The 22941-nt window shown below is 42.6% G+C and overlaps 1 protein-coding gene across 1 annotated transcript; it reads right to left on the reverse strand.

The window, feature by feature from the left end:
* Positions 1–2280: 2280 nt before the first annotated feature.
* CRYGN (crystallin gamma N) lies at positions 2281–17939 on the reverse strand. The gene is made up of 4 exons (XM_027840968.1): positions 17760–17939; positions 14495–14743; positions 12186–12331; positions 2281–2504 (listed from the first exon to the last, which is right to left on the reverse strand). The coding sequence occupies exons 1-4, from the start codon at positions 17937–17939 to the stop codon at positions 2369–2371; spliced, it is 711 nt and encodes a 236-aa protein (XP_027696769.1). The 3' UTR covers positions 2281–2368.
* Between the last annotated feature and the right edge of the window lie 5002 nt (positions 17940–22941).

The raw sequence follows: 22941 nt of genomic DNA on the forward strand, positions 1-22941 counted from the left end.
TCTCTGCCCCAGCATTTTCTTGATCTCTCATACTTGATTCATTTCCTTCCATCCTTCCCCTCATCCTCTGCCCAAGGTTTTACTCTGAACCCAAGTTCTAACAATGAGCTGGGGCCTTCTTCCAACCTTTCAGAGGGGCCTCCTTTATAAACACTGAAACCAATATAAACCAAGCTGATAAAAACCCAGCTTACGGAAAGCCCTTAGTCAGGCCTTTGGCTGAGCTGGAGAGCCACATCTGGCACTGCTGACTCAGGGCTTCAACACATTCTGGAAACTTCTCCTGCTTTAAATCTTAGCCCTCATTTCTTTTAAGTGCCATCCCATCACCTCTCCTCCATCCCAGCTTCATCGCCGCTGCCCCTCCTCATCCCATCCCCGATGCACACATGAAGCATTGCTTCCCAGATGTGTCGGGAAGATTCTATGCTATACTAGAAAGTGTACACGGAGAGTCAGGAGACGTGGTTACTTGTCCTGTCTCTGACACCAACTATTTTTGTGACTTTGGACAAGTTGCTTCCCTCTATGCCTTGGTTTCCTCCTCTGTAAAATGAGGTGAAAATGAGGTCTGGACCTAGGAGGGACCTTAGAAATTCTCCGCTCTGAGGACTGGTGAACTTGTTTTTTTAAAAAAATGTTGTGATAACTGTGTTTCAATATAATAGGTTTCTTTTTTGTAATCCTATGTACTTTATTTCATGTGTAATGGGGCTTTGCTCTGTGCATGCCTAGATCACCTAAGATGGAGGCACCCATGGGGGAAATGCCAGAGACCTGCTTCTGGGAGAAGACATTCTGCATTCCTCTGCCATGTGGGTGGGAACAACCTCTTTCCATTGGCAGCACAGTCTGAACAGGCTGTGTCTTTAAAACTACCAGACTGGGACAGTGTTTCTCTCTCTTTCTGGAAGCATCCAAGGGGTGAAGGTCTAGTTTGCTACATCAGGGGCACAAGGAACTGGACCTAGAACTTGGGAGGACTATGCTATATGAGAACAGAGCTAAATTATGAACCTGATCTTCATCTCCTTGCCAGAGATGGAGGTAGTACAAGAAAGGATCACACCCCACCCCAGCTGTGGGATTGTCTGCAGGTCTGCTCTTGCTGTACTTTTGAAGCAAACATTCCTTTATAAAAGTTAATTTGACTGTTAAGTGATCGGATGGAAAAGGAGTGCAAGGGACCTCTCAATTAGGAGAACATAATTGGTAGGGGCTTGAGCCAATGACATAGAGACTAGACACACTCCCTAAACTCCCTTTATAGGTACGAGAGAACCCCAGAAAAGAGGTTCAATGTAACATACCAGGCTTTCAGGCCAGAGTAATCCTTGTTATACACGTATTTAAAAACATAACTCATATATCCCCAGACTGCCAAAGGGGTCCATGACACACAAAAAATTAAGGACTCTTCATCTGGTTTAACCCTTTTATTTCACAGATGGGAATACTGAGGCCCAGAAGGATTTAAAATAGTAAAAAGTAGAGTACGGATTTGAACTCAGGTCTTTTGACTCTAATTTCAATGCTTTTTGCTTTCTGCTTCTGTGTAGAACTAGATGATCTCTAAGGGCCCTTCTAGGAATCCAGAGTGCTTTCTCCTGATCTTTCCTTCAAGGACCACCTTCTACATAAAGCAGATCCTCCAACTTCTGGTGCCTTTTCTCCTTAACCTTGTGTGTAATACCTTGTATTTAATGGTTTTGGATTTCTCTGTGTTTATTTTTATATTTGTTTTGTGTATGCTTATATGTGTTCTTGTCTCCCCATTAGAATGTGAGTTCATTAAGAGTAAGGATTGTTTCATTCATTGTCTTTGTACTCCCATTGGCTGGCACACAGTAGGCACTTAACTAAATGCTTGTTCATTGATTGATTCCCAGTCCTGCATCTTTATCAAGGGACCCAGCTGCAGTGTCAGTCACCTCCTTGGAGGACTGGGGACTAAGAATTGAGCCTGTTCTTCTCCAAGGGTGATTCTCAGCAGCTCACAGGACACAGGGCAGAGCTAAGGATATAAAAGAAACTGGAATTTTATAGAAGACTTCTCAGGAGTCAGAGATGTCTGAGATTAACCACCTAGGGTAAAGGAGGAGAAATGATTGAGAGATGGGAAGAGAGGAGCTTCCAATTACCCAAGGGGTAAGATAGCATAGCCTATAAGCTAGGTTATACCTTCCCTACTCTCAAAGAAGGATTCCATTCCCCCAAAAGAGAAAAACACTCAGAAACCCCAATTAGCTCGTTAGCCTTTATTCCCCATTGTCTCCTAAAAGTGTTGGCTTGGGGAGAACAGGACACTTCCCCAGTGTTCCGTTGGAGATCCATCCATCCAAGATGGTAGCAGAAGCATTGGGCCAAGTTAGAAGAAGTTGACCACTTTTCGAAGGGACTGAACATTGGCGCTGTGGGCCTGCCAGTCGTTGAAGCTTCGGTAATCGCCCCTCTCCACCACGTACATGTGACCCCGGTAGTTTGGTTCTTCATAAAGCACCCACCTAGGACAAAGGAAACAGGTGTGGGTGGTAGAAGGAGGGAAAATTTGAGAAAGTAGGAAAACTAAGACCCTTAGCTTCAAGGTAGGGGGTCACTCTTAATGGGTAAAAAGCTCCTGCAGAGTTTGTACCATGATGGAAGTATCAGAGCACAGGAAGGTACAGACAAGGGGGTTGTTGTAGGCTGGGAATCATTCCTCCACATTCTTTGTCCTATTTGGTTTCGCTTTTGTGATTGCACAGTACCAACCGAAAAGTTCTAGACCTAGAGGACCCAGACCAGGATTGGGAAAGATGGCATTTTAAGATCCCACATCTCATGCTGAAAAAACACATTAGGGGCATTAAGTTCAATCCTTTAATTTCACAAATGAAGAAACTTGGACACAGAGAAGTTAGATGATATACTCAAAGTCATACAGGTAGTAAATGGCAGAGATGAGATTTGAACCTGGGTACCTCTGACCCCAAATCCATTGTCTTTTCACTGTGCCATGATTTTTATCCCTTCTGGGGTTACTATGGAAGAAACCCAAAGGTTGCCATTTTGGGCACACTGTTCCTCCCATCCCCCAAGTCATCTGAGACTCAGGAGAGGAATCTAGTACTCCCTACTCCTGGGACTTCCACATACCCACCCCTGATTTCTCTCGCCTTCCTTCAATCTGCTTCCTTCTTGGATTTCCATACCACTTGGTGCCTGTACCACACATCTGGATGCCTAATTATCTACCTTCCCTAATTATTTTATCAGTGTAAAACTCTTCTCTCCAATTACTTGCAAAATTCCAAGGGGAGGGACTGTATCTTTTCCTCATCTTCAGCAAAGAATCAAACACAGAACTGAGAATGACATAGTAGATGTTGAGTAATAGTCAATATATCAAAGATCTAAGATTTTTGTTAAGAGTAAGACACCCTATACCTTAGTAGATAAATCTTAGAGAATTACCTGGAGTTCAAGGAGGCTAAGTAGTTGCCCATATAGACTTAGCTAGAGTCAGAGGCTGGTGTGTATAGGTTGGTAACTGGGCACACTAATAGGTTCTCAGTAGTGACTTTTAACATTTAATTGGGTGCGTGACAGGGCTACGGGCTCAGGCTCTTTCTGCTTTTGTCTCCATACAACCAGACTCACTCAGAACCAACCCTACACATTGGTTGGGAGGCCAGCCACACCTGTGGCTGTGGAGATGTGAGAAAGGAAGGAAAAGGGGAAGAGGGAACAGAAGACAGGGGAGAAGAAGAGAAAGGGGAAGAAGGGGAAGAGAGAAAAATGAGAGAGAGAGAGAGAGAGAGAGAGAGAGAGAGTGATTTCAACATTATTCTGAGCTGTCCCAAATTCTCACTGTCTTTAATATTCCTTGGTTTTCTGGGGAAACGTTAGCTAACAAGAACAGGGGGTCATTTTCTCTGATTAGGACACTATACCCTAGTGTAGATAGCAGTGCCTTAAGGAGAGGGAGCACCATAAGCTTTGATGGAGGGAGAAAAAAGAGAAGGTCTGGTGCATAACACACTGTCTAGGTCCCACTAGGGCAACAGAGGGAGGGAAGCCCTGAGCAGCCACCAGAGTAACAATGAGGGTGTTAGGTACCTTGGGGTAATACCAGAAGAGAACAGGTTGGAGGCAATAAATATTGACCTTGCCTACTTGCTGACTCTGTCTCCATCACCCACTTCCTGGGCCATGTCACCCAGGACCTTAGTGTTCTTTCCCATAAAATGTTCCTATAAGGGGGTGAATAAAGAATGGGGGATTTCTAAGGTTCTTCCCAGTTCTCACACTGTATAATTTTCTAGCTTCTGATTCTTTCCTATGTCTCACACACATACCCACTGACTCTGTCCTACTAACTCCTAAATACCATTGGCTCTTAGATAAACAGTAGGTACCATCTTTTATTCCCCAGAGGACATGGGCTCCTATACTTGGAAATAACCTTAGAGGCTATCACATCCAGCCATCTCACTTTCACACAAGGAAACATAAAATGGCTTGCCCAAGGTCACACAGCTAATTAATGGTCTAAACATAGAGTAAAACCCAAGTTTTCTCACTCTTAGCCCAGTCCCTTTCCTCTGTATGCCAGGCTATCCAGGGTTGAGGAGATGGGTTGGGAATGTCTGTGAAAGATGGTAACAAAATCTAGGTCTTCTTAACTTTCCTTCCTTTGGCTGCTTCTGTGCAATACTTACTCTGCTGGTCTCACTGGATTTATCCTCCAACCCACCAGGGCCCTGAGGAGGTTGCCTATGGTGACAGAAAACTAGTGGAGGCTTTTTCCTCATCACCTTGCATTTACTCTTTTGGGCATTACTGCCTTCCTCAACTGAGATATCTGTAAGAAGAAGAGATGTGAGGAGGGAAAGAAAAGGGGAAGGGAGAACAGAGAAGAGGAGGGGAGAAAGAGGAGGGGGGGGAGATAGAAGGAGAGGAGGAAGAGAGAGAGGGGGAGAGAGAGGGAGAGAGAAAGAGAGAGAGAGAGAGAGAGAGAGAGAGAGAGAGAGAGAGAGAGAGAGAGGAAGACAGAAGGAGAGAAGGAGGAAGGGAGAGAGGGGGAGAGAGGAGGAGGAGGAGGGAGAGACAGACAGACAGGGAGACAGAGAGAGAGAGGAAGACAGAAAGAGAGAAGGAGGAAGGGAGGGAGGGGGAGAGAGAGAGAGAGAAAGAGAGTGAGATGGAGCAAGGAATAGCCAGAGGGCTCCAGTGTGGGGATAGTTCACACTGAGTTGGCTGCATTCCCCGGCCCTAAGCCAGAGCAATCATCTCATTTTCATAAGCCCTAAGTCCACCCACGACCACAGGCTTTGGGCCACCCCCAAAGGACTCACTTTTATCCCCTTCTCCCCCACAGTGAACCAATGAGGCTTAAGTGTGAGAATGTCCAAAGCAATGCCCTGAGACAGAGCATGGTACTCAAGGTTTCCATAGACCCATAATGAAGTGCATTGAGAACAGGGCTACAGACTGAAGGAACCAAGTTCTCCCTTCTCTTCCCCCACCTCCAACTACAAATAACACTATGATTTATGGGGGAAGGGAGGTGAAGGAAAAGAGGGTGGTTGGGGGAAGGGTGAGAGAAGAGAGAGTAAGGAAGATGGAGAGAGAGGGGACTGGAAGAAGATGAAAGGGACCCGGGGGAAGGAAAACCAGCCTCCCTAAAGCAGGACCTTGCCGGTGAAGAAACAGCAGCAACTGGGCTTTAGGGAAGTGTGGGGCGAGGCAAGAGTGGGTGGTGTGGTGCTGGGATATTCACTGCCTCTAGCCCACTCCCCTGCCTCTCCCCCAGGCTAACAAACAGCAGCTATCTGACCATCCTCACCAGAACGTCATCATAGAAGGAGAAGTTCTTGTGGACATGTTCTGCTATGACCATTTTTTAGTTTTGATTTTGGTAACTCCCCCAGTTACCCACCAGCAGAGTCCTCCAGTGCTCTATCCCAGGGGATAGTTTAGGAAAAGAATGGTTAGGAAAGTGTTTCCAGAGCAGAGCACTTCCCATACGGAGCTCTCCCAGGAGTCCAGCCTTCTGGGATGTCATTCCTGGAATTCACTGCTGTTGATCCAGAGGGAAAAAAATCCCTGGCATCCGAGAGCCCCACCCCCACCCTTTTCTGGGGCTTACCCTGTGGGACAGCTCTTTCCAGATTGACCCTTTCTCCTTCTGTGCCAGGTTTTAAGAGCTTTGCTTTTTAAAATTTGAATAAATTTTAATCCATTTATTTCTAATAATGGCTCACTCAGCCAGTTAATGGGGAAATCTCAAGTTGCTTTCTATATGGGGCCAGGTGATAAAGGTGGCTTTTAAGACACTGCTCAGCTGATTAATTCATATCCCTAACAAATTAAACAGTTCCAGTCCTGAAGAGTTAGACTCCATCAACTCTGGGTATAGGTTACCCCATGGGGATGAAGAGAAAGGAGTGATCCAGAAGCAGAAGCAGAGAAAGAGAAAGAGCTTCAGAAAGACAAAGAAAGACAAAAAGAAATTCAGAAATCAAGAAACAGATGCAAAGAGTCATAGAGAAAGGAAAACCAAGTGAGAAATAGAGTGGGGGAGAACACAGCACATTCCTCCAAGTCACACTGAATTCAAGGACATGAGACATGGCACACAGCACGAAGTCAATCTGACACAAGGCCAAGTACAAAGGTTTGTTACGAATGTGGAGACTTTTTCTTTGGCCTTATCACACCCACCCCCTTTGTTGTTGCGATTAAATCCATTCTAAAGTCTGCTAACTTGAACAACACGTCCAATTTATTGGGGCGGGGGGGTGTTAGACCTAAGAAATAAATGGACTCCCTCCCAACTGGCTCTTCTATGGGATCAGGTCTTGGGAACATCTAATTCAGCAGCAAGAAGGAATACCACTGCTGGGCACACTGTTCTAAACTTTGATGAGAGGATTGGAAAGGGGAGAGAGGATTTAGGGTGGAGACATTATTTGCCTTGCCCTGATCAAATGGTAATATTATGCCTTAGAATCATTAGATGTATTTAAGGAAGAGACCTAAGATATCACTTAATCCAGCTATCACATGCTATAGAATCTCCAACAGATGAGTGCCCTGCTTCTGCTTGAATATTTCCAGTGATGGGGACCTCATTACCTAACAAGATGACACATTCCATTTTCAAGTAACCCCTAACTGATAGAAAGCCCAAGTCTAATCCCTCCATAGGAAAGCCTCTCAAATACTTGAAAGCAGTTATCATGTCCCAGCCTTCCCAAAACTTCTGTTTTCCAAACTAAATATTCATGATTTCTTCTCCCATTCCTCCTATGAAGACCTGAACACAATACTCCCCATGTGGTCTGACCATGCCGAGTGCAGTGGGTTTATTACATCTCTTGTTCTAAATACTTTCATTCCATTAACATCATGTTAACTTTTTGAGTACCTGCATCATACTGCTGACTCATTGACTTGTAGGTCACTAAAATTCCTCATTTTTTTTCTTAGAAGCTGCTATCTAGCCAACCATTTCCACCTTATTCTATACTTTTTAAAAAAAAAATTTATTTATTCTTAGTTTTCAACATTCACTTCCACAAGATTTTGAGTTCCAAATTTTCTCCCCATCTCATCCCTCCCCCCACCCCAAGATGGCATGCATACCCCTTCCCCTAATCTGCCCTCCCTTCTAGCTCTCCCCCCCACTTCCCTTATCCCTTTCCCCTTCTATTTTCCTGTAGGGCAGAATAGATTTCTATACTCCATTTCCTGTATTTCTTATTTCCCATGTGAAAATAATTTTTTTAACATGTGTTTTTAAAACTTTGGGTTCCAAATCTTCTCCCTTCCTCCCTCCCCTATTCTATACTTTTGAAGTGGTTTTTAAACCCAAGTGTGGTACTTTACATTTGTCCCTACTGATTTTCATTATTAGATTTAGTATATTATCACAACCAATTCAGGTCTTTTTGGATCCAGATGCTGTCATTCAATCATTAGTTATCCATTCAAGCTAGTATGTTTATCAACAAATTCAATAAACATACTATCTGTATCTACATCCACATCATTGATTAACAATAAAAAAATTAAGAGAACAAGGCCAAGCACAGAACATTATGGTATTCCATGGGATACATACCTTCAGACCATGTCTAACATTAACTAATAATGGCTAACATTTACATAGTATATTTGTATATATATAAGTGTATTTTATATTATATATAAATATATATATATAATATATAAATATATTTATATATAAATTTATATATAAAAATATATAAATATAAATTATATATATAATATGTATATATATATAAATTTTATATTATATATAAATTACATATATAATTTATATAATGCTTTCTTTGTGCCAGGCACTGTGCTAGGTGCTTTACAATTATTATCTCACTTGATTTTTCACAACTACCCTGGAAATTAGGTGCTATTATTATCCCTATTTTACAGATGAGGAAACTAAGGCAAACAGGAATGAAGGGATTTGCCATGGGTCACACAGTTAGTAAGTGTCTGAGGGTGAATTTGAACTGAAGTCTTCCTGACTCCAGGCCTAGCACTCTACCTGCTCTACCACCTAGCTGCCCTTAAATGGATTTTCATCCATTGACCAATATTCTTTGAGTCTGTTCATTCAACTAGCCATATGTACCTCATTATACTGTAATGAGAAGTGATAGGTAAAGTATGACCTGCAGACACTGCCTTTTTTTTTTTTTGCAGGACTAAGAATGGTTCTGTCATTTTAAAATTAAGTTTTATATTTTAAAATGCAAAAACCATTCTTAGCTCACAAACCGTAAGAAAACAGGCTGCAGGCTGGATTTGGCCTTCTGGCTAGACCCCATGCATATAAACATGCACCCTCGTCCACAAGTATATCATGAGGTATTTTTTCAAATGCTTTCCTAAAATTCACAAGGAAAGACCACTATAAGGCAAGTCAGGAGACCTGGGCTTAAATCCTGGCCACTTACCAAGCATGTGACTTTGGACAAATCATGTCTTCTCTCTAAGCCTCAGTTTCTACATCTGAAAAATGAGTGGTTGGACTTAATGATCCATGAGGTTCCTTTCAGCTTTGACGTACGAACTCTGATTCTGGGCATATCTTGCTTTCCGGGAACCAGGTTGGATAACCCACAAAGCAAAGGTAATGTGGTTATTAAAAGTTGTACTCAATATTTTTGAGTGGCCAGTCTAGAATTCAGAATACCTGGTCCAGAGTCATCTCTTGCTTTCCTCAACAGAACGCTGAATTGAAAACCTCTAGATTTAAATTCTTGTCCCAACTCTGCCCCTAACTAGTGACTTTGGGCACTCTCTTCATCTCCATGGTTGTGATTTCCCTCATCTGTAAGATGAAGGGCTTGGGCTAAATGACCTCTTAGGTCGCTTCAAGCTCTATTATTATTATTATTCCATGTTGCTACTTTTCAAGCCATCTCTCCACCCTCAGCCTCAAAGCCCACTGCCATTCTTTCCTTATTCTTGGGCTTCAGAGTGGGTCTAGGAAGGTAGTTCACGCAGGCGGTGGTGGGGAGAGGTCATCACCAATTCTTGTGGTGAGAGCGGTTTGCCATCTGGAAATTCCTGAGACTTGACAAGATACGGAAAACAAGGACGGGCATTCCCTTGGTGACTTGGGAGTTCCCTTTCCTGCTATTTTTAACATCCTACCAGGACACATAGTTTTTGCTAGATATTGGCAGCTCTCAATAACTTCCCTGAGTCAATGAAGTCATATAATAATAGTAGCTAGCTCTTTAAGGTTTGCAAAGTGTTTTTCATATGTTATCTTGGTTGATCCTCACAACAGCCCTATAAGGTCGGAGCTATTATTATCCCCATTTTACAGGTGAAGAAAATGAGGCAGACAGAGGTTAAATGGCTTCTGAAGGGTTACAGAAATAAGTAAGTGTCTGAGGCAAGATTTAAACTCAAGTCTTCCAGATACTATGTCCAGTACTCTATCCATTGTGCCGTCTAGTTGTTAATCCCTTCCTCCCCTATGCCTCTTCCATTGGTTTTACAAGTTGTAGATGTTCCTTCCACAGGATTAGAAGGGACAATTTACACTAAGATGTTGATGACTGATATCAGCCTAATATGTTCTGATTTCAAGGGCAGATATTTTTATAGGAAATGTTTAACCCAAAGGAATGGCTTTCTAATGGTGGAATTTTAGGCATTTTTGCATGTAGGCTGATTGGGTATATATTTTCTAGTCAGGGTGGCTACACATGAGAATTGTATAGGAGCCTAAACTAGAGTACAGAAGGAGATACGCTAACTCCACTTAAGGCCTCCAAGGGGATGACCAAGGCCAATGTCCAGGATGCCCTCTGTGCCTCTTTCCTTCCTCCTTTCCCTCTCCCTAACCAAATTCTTATTTTATCTCTTTTTTTGGGGGGTGGGAGGCAACTGGGGTTAAGTGACTTGCCCAGGGTCACACAACTACTAAGTGTCAAGTCTCTGGTCTGAGACCGAATTTGAACTCAGGTCCTCCTGACTCTAGGGCCAGTGCTCTATCCACTGTGCCACCTAGCTGCCCCTATTTTATCTTATTCCTTGAATTACCAGGGACCAGATGGCTATGCTACCTTGTCCTGCTCTATGCCATGGGCTATGCCTGTTCCTTCCCTCACTTCCTACCTCTCCTTTACATGTTGTATTTCCTCATTAGAATGTCAGTTACTTGAGGACAGGGACTGTCTTGCTTGCTTGCTTGCTTGTTTTGTAGTACAGTGCCTGGCACAGAGAAGCACTATAGAGTCTCTATCTATCCATCTATCACCTGTCTCTATATCTATCATCTATCTACATCTATCATCTCTCTAGCTATCATCTACTATCTATCTTTCTTTCCATCTATCACCTATCTATTTTTCATCTATCTATTTTCTATCATCTTTCTGTCTGTCTATCTATCTAATCCATGGTCAAGATGAGCTATGTTGCCACCAGGAAGTAATTCATCCCTTAGCACACTCAACAGTATCCAACCCTTCCTTCCCCTACTTTATCTTTTTGTGACTCCCTCTCAGTGTGGAGAAGGGCTCCCTTGGCATTAACTTTTGCTGAACAGGAGGTCCAAGAGAAGCTTCCCCCTTGCTCAGCCATGGAACAGAGACTTCTGGGCACACATTTCTCTGACATATTCCAACCTAGTCAGCTGGGACAATGAGGAATTGAGAGCTTCTGGGATGTGAGATTTCTCCCACAGTGCCCTGCCCCCCAACCTGATGCACACAATATCCATTATATTATCTTCCCTCTAAGAGAAGGGTTCTTAACATTTTTTGTCCCATGAAACCCTTGGGCAGTCTGGAAGCCTTCTCAAAATAACATTTGTTGCCTACGTTCATAATTGAAGGTAATGCTACATTTCCATTAGAGGTTAATGAAAATTAAGAAGTGATTTTCCCCCCAATCCAAGTTCATGGAGCCCCTGAAAAATCCATCCATGGACTCCTTAGGTTCCATGGACCCCAGTGTTAAGAACTGCTCTAAGAAAATAATACTGTTTGTATATAACTGTGTGAGTTATTCCTGCTATGTACTGAAGCATCCAGAAACAGAAGCATCACTTTAAATTTCAGGCCCCAAAAGAAAGCTTTGCAAAGAATCCCCTGCCTTCTCCAGCCAGCCATGAGGCAAAGAGTAAAGCAGGAAAGTACTCTGGTATCTTCCTATCTTCCCTTTCAGTGAGTGATCTCTTGCTCTGTCCTGGCATCTGACCATTCCTGCCACGGTGCTTAATGCCCTTATGCTGCCCTCCCTAGTCCAAAATTCCTCTTCAGGACTGACTTTATTATACACTGTCCTGTGCTCTAGACTATCTTTTCTCCCTAGGATCAAAACTTGGCCTTAGTTAGCTGTCCCTTTGGAAAGGACAACTCTCAGGAAGATATGCATGACTGATATTAGCTTAATGTGCTCTGTCAAGACGATGTGCATTTTAACAGGGTATGTCTCAATCAAAGGAATGACTTTCTAATAGTGGAATTTTAAGCACTATGCCAAGAAGGCTGGCAGGGTAGCCCAAGATCCAAACAAGGGAAAATAATGCCCAGGAGTACCCTTCCAGCTGGGATCCTTACCACAAAGATCCTCATCTGCCCCCCAAACACAGTAGTAGCTGCTAAAGCAATAACCAGACTTCAAACCCCTCTTTCAGCCTCTAGTTTACTCACGCTCCATCCCCGTACACCTTGACAGCATTGACGCAGTTCTTGGCCCAGCCCCGGCTCTGAAGGAAGGGGCAGTCCTCCGTAAACTCCAGGCACTGACCTGTGAAGTTGCAACCCTCAAAGATTTCCAGGCGGTAGTGTTCCCCATGCTCCAAGGTCAGAAGGGTTTGTGGAAGAAAAGGGGATAAGAAAGAAACAGCTGAGTTACTGGGTTTGTTTTTGGTTTTGTGCCTCCCTCCCCAGCCAAGAACCTGGGCAATGAGTGTGTGGAACATCAGAGCTGTAAGACACCTTAAAGATGATCTAGTTTAACTCCTTCATTTGATAGATGGGGAAAATAAGGCCCAGGGAGGGCAGATAACTTGCCCAGGGTCATACTGACTGACCTTGTCAGTGACAGAGCTGGGATTAGAATATGAACCTGTTTTTCAATCTAAGGCTCTTTCCCCCATATACTGCCACCAATTTTCTGAGTGTTAAAGGAGCCGTCAGGAGAGGGAAACGTGCTTTAAAAAAAGTCAAAGATGGTGATATTATTAATTCCTTGTTCTGGTCTGTTTGCTTTTTCAAAGTGTTTAATATATAATCTCCTTTGTTCCTTATAGTACCCACTTGTGCCCCCCAGAGAATTATCACTAGTCTTACAAATTGAGAAACTGACGGCAAGAGACACTCAGTGACTTGCCCAAGACTACAGTACACTTAACCTTTGTTTGCCTCAGCTTCCTCATCTGTAAAATGGGGGTAATAATAGCACCTACTTCCCAGGGTTGTTGTGAGGATCAAAGGAGATAATAAGTATAAAGTGCTTACTTAGCACAGTGCCTGGCCTATATAAATGTTAGCTGTCATCATCATCATCATCACCATCGCCAACATCATCATCATCATCATCATCATCTTCATCTTCACCATCATCATCATCACCATCACCACCATCACCATCACCATCATCATCATCACCATCATCATCATCATCTTCACCATCATCATCATCATCATCATCACACAGCAAATGAATACCAGAAACAGAACTAGAACCCAGGTCTCTCAACTCCTAATCAAGGCATCTGTCTAGTATATTATGTGATACTCATACTCTTTCTCTCTCTCTCTCTCTCTCTCAACACACACACACACACACACACACACACACACACACACACACACACAAAAGAGACTCAGATTCTTACTGTCTATATAGCTAAGTCACAATCTCTCTGGGATTTCGTTTCCTTACTAGCAAAATGTACTATATGTACAAGCTTAACATGTAACCTTTTTTTTTTCTGTTCCACTTTGAATATAAAAGTGTTTTCTCTTTTTTGGTATATGTCAAGTCCATCATATCATCATCATCACCACCCCCACCATCACCATTATCATAATACTGACTTCACCAGGCTTTCATGAAGAAAGTATTTTGCAAAGATCAGGATGAAGTAAAATGTGAGTTATTATTGTTGTTATAATCAGCACACGTCCCCTCCCACTTTCCCAAGAAGGCCACTTATACTGGGCCCAGGATTGTTTAAATTTAAAAAAGGAATAGAAAGCATTTCTTCAAACCTGAAGCCAAAAATATAAAATCGACAATAAAGAAACGTCTTATTTTGCTGAAGCCACCGCTGGGATTTGCATCACCATTCACTTGGAGCAGGAAATGCATATCCTTGTAAGATAATGTGCACGTCCAGAGGAAAAAGGAGAACACCGTTCCAATATCCTGACCCTACAGGTCCTTCAGTGTTAGTTACAGTAAATTCCTTTGGGAAGCTCTGGACTTTGGCTGCACATGAATCTGCGATGCAAGTTGGCCCCGTGGATATTTTTTGTGAAAACAGCATTCACGAAATACCTAGTATATTTTTCATATAAATAGCATTATGCTGACTTCGATGCCAACAATTTTAATTCCTTTCTCCAACAGCCATGGCCTTGCTGAGATGCTGGGAAATCATTTTTTACCATTTGAATTGCCAAAGTGTAGCTGACTTTGCAGCAGCTTCAGATCAGAACAGGATGCAGCATACAGAGGTGCTTCTAGGGGCCCTGACCCCCAGATGTTTGTCAGGGCCTTTAGCAATGTGAGCTCAGGGTTACTCAGCTGGGCAAATCCTCTTGTTCCCATTCCAAGGACCCAAGACTCACAGCTGGACAGCTTGTGATACGGCAGTTCATTTCAGTGAGCACACCCTAGAAAGGCCAGCCATCACCTTCCACCACAGGATTGGGTAATCAGAGTGGGCAGACTTCTGCTAAGTCCTTTTGGCTTAGGAAGCCATACTCCCAAAGCTAAGACGGGCACTCACCATTCCCACTGGCCGACAGGAGCCCATGTGGTCGTTGTGGCCGTTCCAACGATAGAAGTCCGGGTACTTGCCACGTTCCAGAATGAACTGCTGTCCTCGGAAGTCTGGGTGGTCAAAGCAAATCCAGGCACTGCTCTCCACTCGAATGGAGTTGACCCTGTTCATGAAACCTCGGTCCTGGAAGTTGTCACAGTCCCCACAGACCTCCAGCTTCCGACCAGTGAAGTACTTGCCCTCGTAGAAAATTATCTGAGGATTTGATGGGAAATGGGCCAAATTAGGGAATGGAAGCAAAAAATTTTCTCCCCAGTAGATCAGTGATTAAAGGATATAAACAAAAAGATTTTAAAGAGGAATATAAAAAACTAAGATGTATACAAATCATTGATACAAATCATTATTAATAAGAGAAGTACAAATTAAAACAACTTTAAGGTTTACCTTTCACCTAGAAAATTGGGGGGAAATGACAAAGGATAGAAAGAGTCGATGTTGGAGGAGTTTCGGGAAGTCAGGCAGGCTAATGCATTTGGGGGAGCTACGAATTATTGCAAGCATTTTACAAACCATAGAATCCTAGAGCTGGAAGGGACCTCAGAGGTCAATTAATCCAACCCCCTCATTTTACAGATATGGAAACTAAGGCAGAGAAAGAGGAAGTGTCTTTCTTGCACAAGATCACATAGTAAACATCAAAGTTTGGATTTAAAATCAGATCCTCTGAATATACATTCCATGTTTTCCCCTGTATTCTGATGCCAACAATTTAAAATTATATGAGAAAAGTCACTCAGCTGCTCATATTCTTTGGTGCAGACATGCTACTTCTCACTTCAAGGCATGTGTCCCAAGGAAGTCAAAGAGAGAAGGTCCCATACAGACCAAAACATTTATAGCAGCATTTCTTGTGGTACAGAAAAAAATAAGCAAAAATAGATGCCTGTCAGTTGAGGAATAGCTTATGAAATTGGGGTATATCCATTTCAATAAGCATTTATTGAATGCCCCCTATGTGCCAGGCAGCAATGCTAACAAAACCATCCCTTGCCCTCAAGGAATTTACATTCCATTGGAAATAAACAATAAGATAAGTGCATGCAAACTACATACAAAGTAATTGGGAAAGGTACTAACAACTGGGAGGATCATAATATCTTCTATATATCTAGAAATGATAAAAGGAAGGGGGAGAAGAGAACACATATTTATTAAATACCTACTACATGCCAAGTATGGCATGTGCTGAGTGCTTTACAAATATTTCATTTGTTCCTCATAACAACCCTGGGAGGTAGGTGCTATGATTATCCCCATTTTACAGCTGAGGAAATTGAGGCAGAGTTCAAGTGACTAGGGTTACACAGCACTTGAGGAGTTTACATTCTAATGGAGGAGAATACATGCAAACAATTATATACATACAAGACATATAAAAGGATAAGGTAACCCCAGAAAGAAGACATTAGTAGTGGTAGGAGGGGAATGGTGGGGAAGGGACTTTTTTTTTTTAATCTTTGTATTCCTAGTACCTACCTAGCACAGTGCCTTGTACATAGTAAGCTCTGTGTGTGTGTGTGTGTGTGTTGAATTTAATCTAAAATAATATAGTGCCTACCCTCAAGGAGGTTACATTTTAATGGGTTGTGAGGAATGTGCTTTGTAAATGGTAAAGCACTGCACAGAAATATAGGCTATTATCATTCTGAGATTCTGTCCTGTCCTCCCCAATAGATAAATGCATAGCAGTCTATCTTGAAGTCATAGAATCTGCCTAATATAAATTCACAGCTAATGAAAATCCATAGATATTTGGCAGAAAGAATTTTGGTAACGCATAGAGGAACACATTTAAAATCTGTCTGATCTACTGGTCCATTACACTGAAAGTATAGCCTCAGAAAGGGCTTTGTTTGTGAGGCCCAAACTGTCTTTCTTTGATGGGCCTGCCATTTTTTTGAATCTACATATCAGTGGTTTTTATTTTATTTTATTTTTAAAGGGGATGCAAACCCTTTCAAACCTGAACACACTACCTACCCTATCAACTCATATAAATAAAAAATTTCTGATAACTAGAATAATCCACAAGTGGAGTGGTCTGCCTTGGAAGGTGAGTGATTTCCTGTCACTAGAAGCCTCTGAAATAAGCCTGGATAGGGTGGCAGCTAGGTGGTGTAGTGGATAGAGTGCTGGCCCTGAAGTCAGGAGGACCTGAGTTCAAATCCTGCCTCAGATCAAACACTTGACACGTACTAGCTGTGTGACCCTGGGCAAGTCACTTAACCCCAATTGCCTAAAAATAAACAAACAAATAAACAAAAAAGAAAGACAGAAGCCTGGATCATTAGAATTGGGAATGTGAGTGTGAGAGATTTCTTGTTTGGGTCTGGAGTTGGACCAGAGGGCTTTTGTGTTTCTTCGATGAGCCCTGAGATCCTTTCTAGCTCTGATTTATTTTATGGATGTGTACTGCACAATGATCAATGATTTAGAAAAGAAAGGGGAGGAAGAAGGAAGTTGAAAGTAGAAGTTGGAAGAGGGAAAAAAGGTAGAGAAATGGGTATGTGTCATGTATCTAGAGGTCCCCTCAAAGTACAAGCCAATAAATCAGTCAACTAGTATGTATTAAGCACCTGCTATATACCCCAGGCACCATGCTAAGCTCTGGGGATACAAAGAAAGGTACAATAAGCAAACAAAGTCAAAAGTGCAAACATTTATTAAATGGGGACTATATCCTGCTGAAGCCCAGAAAAGAGAAGTGACTTCCCAACAAAGGCACACAGGTGTCCTGACTTGAGTACCAACTGTTCTTTCCACTGCAGCCCTCTAAGCAAACCTGGCCTAGGTCAAGTCGAATGGACCAAACAGAATCCTAGAACCAAAGCTGGACATCACTTGAGAAGCCATCTAGTTCAGCCCCCTCATCTTACAGATGAGGAAGGTGGGACCCAAGGAAGTTAAATGACTTGCCCAAGGTCACATAGGCAGTAACTGATAGGGTGCTCTGCCTGCTACAAGTCTAAGAAACTATGAACTGGGGCCTGGGGGTGGCTGTTCACATTACAGAAGGATTCTTCACTATTCAAAGGGTTTCACCACAGGATTTCCTTTAAAAAAAAAAAAAAGAGAGAACTTTCCTAGAGCATTTAAAATCAAACCCAGTTTACAAAAATTTGATGTGCACGCAACTTTTCCTGAAACACACACACACACACCCCTCTATTTGCATCAAGAGCAGACTGCAGAAGAACCAGCCAGTTGCCTGTGACTGAGTCCTCAACCTCATTCCCCACTTTCTGGGCTTCAACCCCGTTCCGTCTCTCCCCCGGGTTAGGTTAGCCTCTCTTGCCCTCCCTGCCCTCTTCCCCTCCTCCCACCCACGGCCCCCACGCAGCGCCTGCTTTCCCCAGTCTGTACTCACTTTCCCCGAATACTGCGACATGTTCCTTCTTCAGCTGTCTAGAGCCCCAGATGCACCCCTAGAGCCCTCCGTGACGTGCAACGTGTGGGTAGTTGGACGCCCCAATATATAGAGGGGCAGGGAGGTGCCGTCTTAGGGCCTGGGGCCTCAGGACAATGACCCAGCCCTCAGGGCTTTAGAGCTAGTGCTTTGTCGGCAGCCTGCCCCTGCCAGGGCCCTGCTGATGCCAGGGTTTGATTGAGCGCCGATAGTGGGACAAAAGATTTGCTTGGCCTGGGCCGCGACCTATTAGTGACAATGAGTGCTTTCCTGCCATCTGGGCATGTCTTTTGCAGGGGAGGGCCCAGGGCTGCCCCATTGACCCTGCTTTCACGAGTGCCCTTATCGGCAGCAGAAAAACCATTGAACTAGGAGTCAGGAGATCTGCCATAGGGATAGCTGTATGACCTTTCCAGGTCCTGCCCCCCCAATCCACACCCCATCAGTCATTTCTAAAATGAGGGCAGAGATTAAATGACCTCTAAGGCTCTTCCCTACCAACTCAAAAAGTCTATTATGAGAACGTACATCCAGGCTGAAGGGAAGAAAGGAGATTGCTTTCCAGGCTACCCTAAAAGGAGTGGGGCTGTTGCCAGAGGAAGTCACATTGTGTGTGTCCACATGGTGTATTCTCTCTTTGGCACTTAGGATCATAGAGCTAAAGCTGGAAGGGCCCTCCAAGATCATTAATTCTACTCCTCCATTTTACAGAGTGAGAACCTGAGGTTAAAAGACATTAAGTGATTTTCTGGAGGTCATTCACATTGTAAGAATGGGAGCATTTAAACCCTGGTCCTGTGAGTCCAAATCCAGGCTCTTTCCACTGTACCCCACTTCTGTTCCCACCTTTTCACTCCCTTTGACATCAATTCTTTCTATAGATCTTGTCCTATTGAATTGCAAATGCTTTGAAAGCAAAGTTTATATTCTAGATAATTCTTCTTATATAGTAAGTGTTTTACAAAGATTGGTTAAATGAAAGAAAGAAAGAATGTTTGGTTTCTCCTCCCTCAATCACATAGGTATCAAGTTGCTATTGATTATAAACATGAAAATGAGGACCAGGTCTTAGTTATCTTTGTATCTCTCCCAGTGTTTTGCCCACAGTATACTTCGATGCTTCAATGTACATGTGGTCTCATCCATCCATGTGTCTATTTACTTCACAGCCCTTCTGTGCCTTCTCATTCTGTCCATGTTCTCCCACAGACCTCTACAGAGGTTCTACCCAACATGCTAGAAATCTCCCTCAAGTTTTTTTTTTAAACATTATATGGGTGCCAGCCATCTTTCAGTTATCCCTCATTCTCACTATGTCACTAGCCCATCTCCTTTTGCAATCAGACTGTTATCCCTTGCACCTTAACTATTCATGCCTACCCTTTGCTTGGCCTTTGTGCTACTTATAACTTTGAGTCTTAGAAGATTGTGGCATTCCAAGATTTGCAACTAACTATAAAGCATCACCAGGAAAATTGCTGCATTTAACAGATGTCTTTCTTGTTTTGTTTTGTGCTAGGGAGCAGCTTGGAAGCATTAAAAACACTGCACAATTTCCTACATTCAATCCAGTCTGCTTTCTTTCTCCTGTTCAGTTTTGGGCCCAATTCATTTCCCATGAGCAGTGCCAGTCGAAGATATATGAACTGATGGATTAACTCAGTGGCCTGACCTTCCAATGGCATAACATCCTGTTTGATGATCACATTGTGCTGATTGCATCAAGCCCCTGAGCATTACAGAGCTGCCTTAATGAGATCCATGATTCCTCAAAAGAGGAAAATCCAGATGGAAAAACTAAATGAATGGAAAACTGCCTGTACACAGTAGGCTCTCATTAAGTGGCTAGTGAATGAATGACCCCTGGTTAAAATTAACATCAAGGACTGCCTTACAGGGGACAGAGAACCCCAAAGAAGACAGGCAGTGGAATGTGGAAGAGGGGAGGTGCGTTTGCCTTTATAAGCAGCTATTCTTGCCCTTCCTTGGCTGTCTGCTTGAACTGAGAGATGGAAAGCAGCAAAGGAGAGATTCCATAGACAAAGACTTAGAGGGACAGAAAGGACGTAGCATAGCTCTTGGTCATCAGAAATGTGAACTGAAGGGCTAGGTTAGAGACGAATTCGTGGAATGGCAATAGCAGGTTTTCTAGGGACCGCTGTAGAGTTCACTCGCCCCTTCCCATAAGTTAAGACTATGCTGCAAGGATGGGCTCAAACCACACACACACACACACACACACACACACACACACACACACACACACACTCATGAGAAGTTGGGGAGAAGTGGAACTGTGTCCACTGAACCAACACTATATCCTTTCAACTTTCCAAGCTGTTGAATACCTTTCCTTGTTAAATATTACATAATTTGTTCCCCTCTCTCCCCTCCTTTCCCTCCCCTCTCCAACCCTCAGGAAGTGTTGGAGTTGTTCAGGACTGGGCTGACCAGACCACCTGCTGATGCCCCAGCCCCACTTACCAGATTGCCAGGAGTCAGCAGAGGCAACTGACCCACTTCCTACTCCCTCATCTCATATGTATGGTCAAGATGGTAACATGAAGGTTGTAGAGGGACCCAAATCTCCTACAATCAATCTGGCAAAAGAAAAAAACAAAAAATTGCAAAAGCAAGCTCTTTTAATCAGTTAAGAACTGAACAAAAAGATGTCCAGAATTCAGTGAAAATTGGGAGACAATTCATACCAGGGAAGCCGTACAAGTTATGCATGGTAAATGGACCTAAAGCCTGTGAACACTGAAAGAGAAGCCATGCCAAAGAAAAGATGAGTAAATGAAAGAAAACTCCAGTTACAATGAAGAAATATTATGGATTAAAAGAAACCCAAGAAGTCGTCCTTAATGAAAAGAGTAATTCCACACAAGCATTAGCAAATCCACAAGGAAAAAAAAAATTACTTGGTATGTGACCCTGGGCAAGTCACTCAACCCCACTGCCTAGCAAAAAAAACAAAAACAAAAACAAAATTACTTGGCCACAAAGACTAATAAATAGCTAGAAGAAATGAAACAAGTCAAGAGTGGTGGCACATACCTGTAATCTCTGCTATTGGGGAGGCTGAGGCTGGTGGGTCACCTGAGTTTGGAGGTCCTGGGCTGCAGCCAGACTGAAACTGATCAGGTATCTACACTGTGTGGCATGAGTATGGTGAGCCCCTGAAAACGGGGGGCCACTAGACTGCATAATGAGGGGCAAACCGGCCCAGATCAGAAACTAAGTAGGTCAAAGCTTCCATACAAATCAATAGTGGGATTGGCCCTCAAGTAGCTGCTGCACTTCCAGCCTGGGTGAGAGAGAGAGAGAGAGGGAGAGAGAGAGAGAGAGAGAGAGAGAGAGAGAGAGAGAGAAAGAGAGAAAGAGAGAGAGAGAGAGAGAGAAAGAGAGAGAGAGAGAGAGAGAGAGGAAGAAAAAAATTTTTTAAATGCAATTAGAATTGAAATAAGATATCTAGATCAAGAAATAATTGGATGGAAAATAAATTACTTAGAAGTAGAAAGCCTTACCGAACTAATGGAATACCTGAAAAAATATTGAACAGTTAAACAGCTAAACAGTTTCAGCAAAAATGCTACAATAATGTATTTAAAAGGTTATACATCAGGGGCAGCTAGGTGGCGCAGTGGATAGAGCACTGGCCCTGAAGTCAGAAGGACCTGAGTTCAAATCCGACCTCAAACCAAACACTTGACACTAGCTGTGTGACGTTGGGCAAGTCGTTTAACCCCAATTGCCTGAAAATTAAAAAAAAAAAGATTATACATCATGACCGATTTATACGAGGCATTCAGAGATTGTTCAATATTAGGAAATCTATAAATATAATAGACCACATTAATAACAAAAGCAAAAAAATCCATTTTTTGAGATGCAGAAAATGTTAAAAAAAAAAACACAAGCAAAAACCATTAAGAACAATAAATGGACCCTTCCTTAATATGGTAAATAGTATCTATCTGTATCTAAAACCAAGAGTTAGTTTATTGATGTGGAATGGAGCTAGAGGCCTTTCCAGTAAGATCAAAGGAAAGCAAAGATGCTCAAACTCCTATTATTTGATATAGTTTTAGAAATACTGCCCTCCCCCACCTCACGCTGTGGCAATGACAAAGAAAAGAAATGACAGAATAAGCATAGGCAAAGGGAAAATAAAATTGTTTTTACAGATGATATGATGATTTACTTAGAGAACTCTAAAATTAAGCTAAAAATAATTGAAACAATAACTAACTTCAGGAAAGCAGAATATAAGATAAACCCTCCAAACATTTACTACCCGGGCACATTACTTGAATTCCCTAGTCCTCCATTTCTTCATCTTAAAATGAGGCGGTTGAACCTGGTAGCCCCTGAGGTTCCTTTCACCTCTAGTTCTATGATTCAAATATTACCAATAAAATGCAGCAGGAGAAGCAGAAAGAGAAACTCAATTCAAAATTACTACAGAAATCTGTAAAACATCTGAGAGTCTACTTACCAAGACCCATATAAGAAGTATGTGAATACAACTCTAAAACACTCTGGATAGAAATGAAGATAAAGCTAATTATTTGGAGAGATACTAACTGTTCAAGGTTGAGACCATGTCAATATGATAAAAATGACAATACTCCCTAAGTTAATTTACTTATGTAGTGCCATGCCAATGAAACTACTAAAGATTTACTTTAAAGAACTAAAAATAATAGCAAAATTCTTCTGGAGGAACCAAAAGTCAAGAATCTCAAAGTAAATAATTTTTTTTTAAGTGCAAAAGAAAGGGATCCTGCAGCACAAGGTCTCAAATCATGCTACAGAGCAGTAATCATAAAGAGTGGGCTCTCACTGGCCAACCCCTCTGCCATTTATATGGTCCACAAGTGTCTCATTGTGTTCTAATCCTGAGCCCGGACCAAGGGACCAGCCAGAGTCAGCAGCGCCTTGAAAACAACGTAATCTCCAGGCCACTGAGAGGTTTCTGAGG

The sequence above is a fragment of the Vombatus ursinus genome, unplaced genomic scaffold (genome assembly GCF_900497805.2).
Source record: "Vombatus ursinus unplaced genomic scaffold, bare-nosed wombat genome assembly UNPS02014852.1, whole genome shotgun sequence".
NCBI classification, from domain to species: Eukaryota; Metazoa; Chordata; class Mammalia; order Diprotodontia; family Vombatidae; genus Vombatus; species Vombatus ursinus.